General features: G+C 40.5%; 1 protein-coding gene across 2 annotated transcripts in view; it reads left to right on the top strand.

Moving 5' to 3' along the window:
- The window catches only part of polrmt (polymerase (RNA) mitochondrial (DNA directed)), a 29,109-nt gene that overhangs the window by 14,143 nt on the left and 6,328 nt on the right, over window positions 1-8,638 (top strand). Inside the window, exons 18-21 of one of the 2 annotated variants that reach the window (XR_005097820.1) lie at window positions 32-104; window positions 596-687; window positions 1,077-1,150; window positions 2,008-2,259. Coding sequence is in view for 1 of the 2 variants with exons in the window: in XM_037250527.1 (XP_037106422.1) it covers window positions 32-104; window positions 596-687; window positions 1,077-1,150; window positions 2,008-2,057 (289 nt within the window). In the remaining variant the exon portion in view is untranslated. Of the gene's footprint in view, window positions 1-31; window positions 105-595; window positions 688-1,076; window positions 1,151-2,007; window positions 2,681-8,638 lie in introns of those variants that run through there. The other variant, XM_037250527.1, reaches the window with a different exon arrangement.

Consider the following 8,638-nt stretch of genomic DNA (forward strand, 5'->3'; position numbering starts at 1 on the left):
TGATTTCTTTTCTCCTTTCAATCTCCCCAAGCTTCGGTTTGACGTTTGTCTCGGTTCACGACTGTTTCTGGACGCACGCGCTCACAGTGGACACCATGAACAAGGTATTTACTTTCACTTTCATCCTTTTGCTATCACATTTTCTAGCAGTTATAGCTTGAAAGCAGCCAAGCCGTTTGTCCTTTTTCCGTTTTGACCAAATCAACCAAGCGGTCCTCCCCCAGTACAATTATCTTCTCGCATAATCCCCCGTCTCTTGACGTGCCGAGGGCCGCCCACCTAATTACACAGGTAATTGAACTCGAGGAAGAAGTATTTAACTTATTAGTCAACACTCGGGCATGTGAAGCAGGAAAAAAGGCAGTTTGTCTGAATGAACCGAAGCTCACTCGACCGCAACAAATATGTCAGGTAATAAAAAGTGCATGATATATGCCTACATTTTTCTTTAAAATTGGCCCTGGGAAATTATTGCTGACTGACTGTTGGGTAGTCTTGCAGTCAGCTTGCCAATTGCACAGCGTTATGCACAATTTTGACAGGCGTGAGTGAAGAATGGCAAAATGTGACTTCAACCATTCATTACCTTTGCTAGGTCTGCCGAGAACAATTTGTGGCACTGCACAGTCAACCCATCCTCCAAGAACTGTCCGACTTCCTGCTGCACAAGTACTGCTCCCGCCTTACGTAAGCGCCACACCCCATATTGGATCTATTAGCTTGACAGATTTTTTTTCCCCTGCCTATTCTGCAATGCTTGATTTTCTCACCCAAGGCAGGTTTATCCTCATCTCCTCTTTTTTTTTTTTTTTTTTTTTCTCGGAAATAATTGGATATTGTATCCTTTCCACTGTAGCCTGCACCCTCTCTCAGCAAAGTTCACAAAGCGCATTGTTCCATGAATGAGGAGATTTTTTAAAAGGCGTCACAGCCTTCATCCAGAAACGATTGTTTGCAGCCCCTCCTATTTTGCTTTGTGGGCAGTTTTGAATGAGTTTTAATTTGAAGTTTGTACTTGCTTTGTGCAGTTTTCCCCCAAGCCCTAACTTTTCTTATTGTGCCCCCTTCATTGGCAGGCCTGACAGGAAAAACAAAATGTACCTGGAGGACCGCAGGCTCATGCTGCTTCTGGCAGAGGTACCGCAGACAGGTCAGTCAGCATGCGGCTTGTTCCTAAACCTCTGGCCCAGCGCTGCCCCCAGACATTGAGTGCACTGTGTTGTGTTTGTCCTAATTGGTTGGAAGAGCATCCGTATGGCCTCAAGCGCTGGAACGAAGCGCTCCACTGGAGCTCGCTGAGCATCAATTTTCTGCTTCAGTCAGGAGCGACCTGAGCTCGTAATGGCTTTTGCTTGTTTCAATTCATCACTGATTGTTATATTTTTGAAGAAATATGGAAAAGAAAAAAAAAGGGGCATGAGAGTACGTCACATAATTTATTTTTGGAGAAGTTCCTGTTAACTTTGCTTTTCGATTTTTCATTCTCGGAACAAATGGCCCGCTGTTTACAGAAATCCTTTCATCCTTCCAGGGACTTGGAGACGTAGCCATTACGCAAGACAAACCTCCAAACATTAAATCAAACCAATTTCCACATGAGCGACAAACTTCTTTGAAAAATCGATGAATGGATTTATCGTGCCCACCCCCGCTGAGCGCATGTCTTTGACGCCCCACCCCCGAGTGATGGTTGCCATGGCGACAGCACACAGACACGTCCCCCCCGTCAGTCAGGTGCACGGAGGTCCTCTTACACAAGAGGTCAACAGGATCAAATGTCACCCGGTTCAAAAAGTGGCCTTGGATCTTTAAAACGCCCAAACATAATGTATTTTTTATTGTGTTCTAATTAATACGTAGATAAGACGTTTCAGCAAAAAATTCCACCTGTTGCTGAATCCAACCCTTAATGTGTTTTTAATGGATTTCCTATTATAAACTTGATTTTAATTTTCCACTGTTTGTTTTTACAGAAAAATTTTAATCATGCCTGTTTTCCTTCTCTAGGGGACTTTGATCTGAGCCAGGTGAAAGAATCCACGTATTTCTTCAGCTGAGCTTAAGTCTCAACACCAACAGTCTTGGCATTGATTTGGAACACGCACTGCCTGCTTTTTCAAGCCCTTCGGTCCTTAGACGTTTGGCATCCTGGTAATGAGGCCTCTCTAAGGCCTCTTGTGCGTAAGGGGGCGGGGATGCCCAGAGAGACTTGAATCAAGGAAAAGCAGCGGTTTCATAACAAAACGCTTGCATCAGAAGGTGAGAGCTGCACTCGTGCTTTTCAAGTGCCAGTGATTGGCGATGTGTATGTGTAGTTGCTGGGCGGGCAGGTGGGCGCGGACCCCCGCCAATTGTGACTTGTCGTTATCATCATCATCGACCCATTTCATCAGCATCCATCAATCCATCAACAGCACATGAGAGCGTTTGATGCCGTCCACTCTGCCATTCTAAAAATAAACTCAACCACAAAGAAATCCACACGTAATGTTTTTACCACACTGGAAAGAAAAGAAAGTTGCTTATTTACATAATTTAAAAAAAAAAAAGTATTTTTAATAAAATAAATTTCCAAGAATGGATGAAGAATAGATAAATACTTAGATTTTGTTGAAAATAATCCTTTAAGGATTTTTTGTTGTTGGAAAAAAAAAAAAAACTGAAAAATGATTACTTCTGAGAATGAAAACAAGAAAAAGTAAAAAAAAAAAAAAAAAAAAAAAAAAATCACGATTGCTTCTGAGAATGAAAACAAGAAAAAGTAAAAAAAAAAATTTTTTTTTCTATTTAAAGAAAAGAAATGAATAAGGTCAAATCAGGAATTAGGAGAACCAATTGTTTTAAAATAGTAAAGACATTTATTTCCATGTTTAATCTTGTTTTCCATTCTGACATTCTAAAAGAAAATCGAGACTATTTTTCTCTGACTTAAATTAGTCTTGTAAGAAATCTTTGAGTATCATTTTTTTTCTTTTCAGTGTGGCTCTCCATCCTCCTTTTCAGTGAGTGGATGTGACAACCATCCCGAAACACAAAGCGTTGTTTCAAGTCAAAGAGCACGCGCTTGTTCTATCAACTTGTCATATTTCAAAAGTCACCACAAAAGCTTTCCACAGCCTTCACAGCTCAACATCTTTTTTAAAATTTCCATTTTTCCCTGCAGTACTAGTTGAGGGAGCATTTAAAAATAGCACTCGTGGTGTGTGGACAATACTTTTAAGAACCATGTGAGGCGACAACGCTCCTATTCTACTCCCTAAGAAACGGGTCGCTTTGAGCTGATTGATGATCATGTATGTTACCTCCTATTTATATGTGAAATCATTTTATAAAACTGATAATTGCTTGTTTATGACGGATTGACAGTTTGAAAGTCATTGTGTCAGTGCTTAGTATATAAAAAATTTTTTGGGAAATTTGCTTCTCGATTATTTATTTAGGTGTGTGAGGAATAGAAAAAAAGACCTATTCACCATCACATTCCTTTATTGCATTAAAAAGTTTTGCAAAGTGAGTCACATGATATTTTTTGTGCTTTTCCAACATGCTAAATCGAGTTCAAGAACAGGACGCATTGGAAATCACATTGACTCTATGCTATGCTGTATTCTTATTCTATTGCGTTGATATATGGAGTATAAGGAACAATGCATTGATATTACACAGCCACACACACAAAGAATATATTATGTAGAGACCACATACAATGCTAGGCACTATGTAGGTATGCACAGTTTCAGATGGGAACGCAATCAAGGTCTAAGTAAATAATAGGGGTGTAAATCACGGGTTTTGTAACGATACGATATTTGCCGATATCTTAAAGCCTGCTGTGGTTCATTCACGATACATCACGATATAGTGCTCTACGATCGATATAGAACAATATCCTGATTTATGTTTCCAACAAGGCTTTCAAACTACTTTTAGGGTTTCTAAGATTAGGGTTTCTAACTAGGCTTTCAAAACTAGGGTTAGGGTTTTCGACTAGGGTTTCCAAAGTTAGGGTTAGGATTAGGGTTGGGGTTAGGGTTTCTAACTCGGCTTTTCAAAACTAGGGTTTGGGTTAGATTTAGGGTTAGGGTTACTAACTAGGCTTTCAAAACTAGAGTTAGGGTTAGGGTTTCTAACTAGGCTTTCAAAACTAGGGTTAGGGTTTCCAACTAGGGTTTCCAAGGAGTTTTGCCATCGCTAATTAGGGTTTCAAACTAGGCTCAGGGTTTCCGACTAGGGTTTTAAACCAAGGTTAGGGTTTCAAACTAGGTTTTAAAGCTAGGGTTAGGGTTTCCAACGAGGGTTTCAAACTACTTTTAGGGTTTCTAAGATTAGGGTTTCTAACTAGGCTTTCAAAACGAGGGTTAGGGTTTCCGACCAGGGTTTCCAAGGAGTTTTGCCATTGCTATTTAGGGTTTCAAACTAGGGTTAGGGTTTCCGACTAGGGTTTTAAACCAAGGTTAGGGTTACAAACTAGGTTTTAAATCTAGGTTTAAGGTTTCCAACAAGGCTTTCAAACTACTTTTAGGGTTTCTAAGATTAGGGTTTCTAACTAGGCTTTCAAAACTAGGGTTAGGGTTTTCGACTAGGGTTTCCAAAGTTAGGGTTAGGGTTAGGATTAGGGTTAGGGTTTCTAACTAGGCTTTCAAAACTAGGGTTAGGGTTAGACTTAGGGTTAGGTTAGGGTTAGGGTTAGAGTTAGGGTTAGGGTTACTAACTAGGCTTTCAAAACTAGAGTTAGGGTTAGGGTTTCTAACTAGGCTTTCAAAACTAGGGTTAGGGTTTCCAACTAGGGTTTCCAAGGAGTTTTGCCATCGCTAATTAGGGTTTCAAACTAGGCTCAGGGTTTCCGACTAGGGTTTTAAACCAAGGTTAGGGTTTCAAACTAGGTTTTAAAGCTAGGGTTAGGGTTTCCAACGAGGGTTTCAAACTACTTTTAGGGTTTCTAAGATTAGGGTTTCTAACTAGGCTTTCAAAACGAGGGTTAGGGTTTCCGACCAGGGTTTCCAAGGAGTTTTGCCATTGCTATTTAGGGTTTCAAACTAGGGTTAGGGTTTCCGACTAGGGTTTTAAACCAAGGTTAGGGTTACAAACTAGGTTTTAAATCTAGGTTTAAGGTTTCCAACAAGGCTTTCAAACTACTTTTAGGGTTTCTAAGATTAGGGTTTCTAACTAGGCTTTCAAAACTAGGGTTAGGGTTTTCGACTAGGGTTTCCAAAGTTAGGGTTAGGGTTAGGATTAGGGTTAGGGTTTCTAACTAGGCTTTCAAAACTAGGGTTAGGGTTAGACTTAGGGTTAGGTTAGGGTTAGGGTTAGAGTTAGGGTTAGGGTTACTAACTAGGCTTTCAAAACTAGAGTTAGGGTTAGGGTTTCTAACTAGGCTTTCAAAACTAGGATTAGGGTTTCCAACTAGGGTTTCCAAGGAGTTTTGCCATCGCTAATTAGGGTTTCAAACTAGGCTCAGGGTTTCCGACTAGGGTTTTAAACCAAGGTTAGGGTTTCAAACTAGGTTTTAAAGCTAGGGTTAGGGTTTCCAACGAGGGTTTCAAACTACTTTTAGGGTTTCTAAGATTAGGGTTTCTAACTAGGCTTTCAAAACGAGGGTTAGGGTTTCCGACCAGGGTTTCCAAGGAGTTTTGCCATTGCTATTTAGGGTTTCAAACTAGGGTTAGGGTTTCCGACTAGGGTTTTAAACCAAGGTTAGGGTTACAAACTAGGTTTTAAATCTAGGTTTAAGGTTTCCAACAAGGCTTTCAAACTACTTTTAGGGTTTCTAAGATTAGGGTTTCTAACTAGGCTTTCAAAACTAGGGTTAGGGTTTTCGACTAGGGTTTCCAAAGTTAGGGTTAGGGTTAGGATTAGGGTTAGGGTTTCTAACTAGGCTTTCAAAACTAGGGTTAGGGTTAGATTTAGGGTTAGGTTAGGGTTAGGGTTAGGGTTAGGGTTACTAACTAGGCTTTCAAAACTAGAGTTAGGGTTAGGGTTTCTAACTAGGCTTTCAAAACTAGGATTAGAGTTTCCAACTAGGGTTTCCAAGGAGTTTTGCCATCGCTAATTAGGGTTTCAAACTAGGCTCAGGGTTTCCGACTAGGGTTTTAAACCAAGGTTAGGGTTTCAAACTAGGTTTTAAAGCTAGGGTTAGGGTTTCCAACGAGGGTTTCAAACTACTTTTAGGGTTTCTAAGATTAGGGTTTCTAACTAGGCTTTCAAAACGAGGGTTAGGGTTTCCGACCAGGGTTTCCAAGGAGTTTTGCCATTGCTATTTAGGGTTTCAAACTAGGGTTAGGGTTTCCGACTAGGGTTTTAAACCAAGGTTAGGGTTACAAACTAGGTTTTAAATCTAGGTTTAAGGTTTCCAACAAGGCTTTCAAACTACTTTTAGGGTTTCTAAGATTAGGGTTTCTAACTAGGCTTTCAAAACTAGGGTTAGGGTTTTCGACTAGGGTTTCCAAAGTTAGGGTTAGGGTTAGGATTAGGGTTAGGGTTTCTAACTAGGCTTTCAAAACTAGGGTTAGGGTTAGATTTAGGGTTAGGTTAGGGTTAGGGTTAGAGTTAGAGTTAGGGTTAGGGTTACTAACTAGGCTTTCAAAACTAGAGTTAGGGTTAGGGTTTCTAACTAGGCTTTCAAAACTAGGGTTAGGGTTTCCAACTAGGGTTTCCAAGGAGTTTTGCCATCGCTAATTAGGGTTTCAAACTAGGCTCAGGGTTTCCGACTAGGGTTTTAAACCAAGGTTAGGGTTTCAAACTAGGTTTTAAAGCTAGGGTTAGGGTTTCCAACGAGGGTTTCAAACTACTTTTAGGGTTTCTAAGATTAGGGTTTCTAACTAGGCTTTCAAAACGAGGGTTAGGGTTTCCGACCAGGGTTTCCAAGGAGTTTTGCCATTGCTATTTAGGGTTTCAAACTAGGGTTAGGGTTTCCGACTAGGGTTTTAAACCAAGGTTAGGGTTACAAACTAGGTTTTAAATCTAGGTTTAAGGTTTCCAACAAGGCTTTCAAACTACTTTTAGGGTTTCTAAGATTAGGGTTTCTAACTAGGCTTTCAAAACTAGGGTTAGGGTTTTCGACTAGGGTTTCCAAAGTTAGGGTTAGGGTTAGGATTAGGGTTAGGGTTTCTAACTAGGCTTTCAAAACTAGGGTTAGGGTTAGACTTAGGGTTAGGTTAGGGTTAGAGTTAGAGTTAGGGTTAGGGTTAGGGTTAGGGTTACTAACTAGGCTTTCAAAACTAGAGTTAGGGTTAGGGTTTCTAACTAGGCTTTCAAAACTAGGGTTAGGGTTTCCAACTAGGGTTTCCAAGGAGTTTTGCCATCGCTAATTAGGGTTTCAAACTAGGCTCAGGGTTTCCGACTAGGGTTTTAAACCAAGGTTAGGGTTTCAAACTAGGTTTTAAAGCTAGGGTTAGGGTTTCCAACGAGGGTTTCAAACTACTTTTAGGGTTTCTAAGATTAGGGTTTCTAACTAGGCTTTCAAAACGAGGGTTAGGGTTTCCGACCAGGGTTTCCAAGGAGTTTTGCCATTGCTATTTAGGGTTTCAAACTAGGGTTAGGGTTTCCGACTAGGGTTTTAAACCAAGGTTAGGGTTACAAACTAGGTTTTAAATCTAGGTTTAAGGTTTCCAACAAGGCTTTCAAACTACTTTTAGGGTTTCTAAGATTAGGGTTTCTAACTAGGCTTTCAAAACTAGGGTTAGGGTTTTCGACTAGGGTTTCCAAAGTTAGGGTTAGGGTTAGGATTAGGGTTAGGGTTTCTAAATAGGCTTTCAAAACTAGGGTTAGGGTTAGACTTAGGGTTAGGTTAGGGTTAGGGTTAGGGTTAGAGTTAGACTTAGGGTTAGGTTAGGGTTAGGGTTAGAGTTAGAGTTAGGGTTAGGGTTAGGGTTACTAACTAGGCTTTCAAAACTAGAGTTAGGGTTAGGGTTTCTAACTAGGCTTTCAAAACTAGGGTTAGGGTTTCCAACTAGGGTTTCCAAGGAGTTTTGCCATCGCTAATTAGGGTTTCAAACTAGGCTCAGGGTTTCCGACTAGGGTTTTAAACCAAGGTTAGGGTTTCAAACTAGGTTTTAAAGCTAGGGTTAAGGTTTCCAATGAGGGTTTCAAACTACTTTTAGGGTTTCTAAGATTAGGGTTTCTAACTAGGCTTTCAAAACGAGGGTTAGGGTTTCCGACCAGGGTTTCCAAGGAGTTTTGCCATTGCTATTAAGGGTTTCAAACTAGGGTTAGGGTTTCCGACTAGGGTTTTAAACAAAGGTTAGGGTTACAAACTTGGTTTTAATGCTAGGGTTAGGGTTTCCAACGAGGGTTTCAAACTACTTTTATGGTTTCTAAGATCAAGGTTTCTAACTAGGCTTTCAAAACTAGGGTTAGGGTTTCCGACCAGGGTTTCCAAGGAGTTTTGCCATCGCTAATTAAAGTTTCAAACAAGGGGTAGGGTTTCCGACTAGGGTTTTAAACCAAGCTTAGGGTTACAAACTAGGTTTTAAAGCTAAGGTTAGGGTTTCCAACGAGGGTTTCATACTACTTTTAGGGTTTCTAAGATTAGGGTTTCTAACTAGGCTTTCAAACCTAGGGTTAGGGTTTCCGACCAGGGTTTCCAAGGAGTTTTGCCATTGCTAATTAGGGTTTCAAGCTAGGGTTAGGGTTTCCGACT

The sequence above is a fragment of the Syngnathus acus genome, chromosome 4, assembly GCF_901709675.1.
Source record: "Syngnathus acus chromosome 4, fSynAcu1.2, whole genome shotgun sequence".
Classification (NCBI taxonomy): Eukaryota; Metazoa; Chordata; class Actinopteri; order Syngnathiformes; family Syngnathidae; genus Syngnathus; species Syngnathus acus.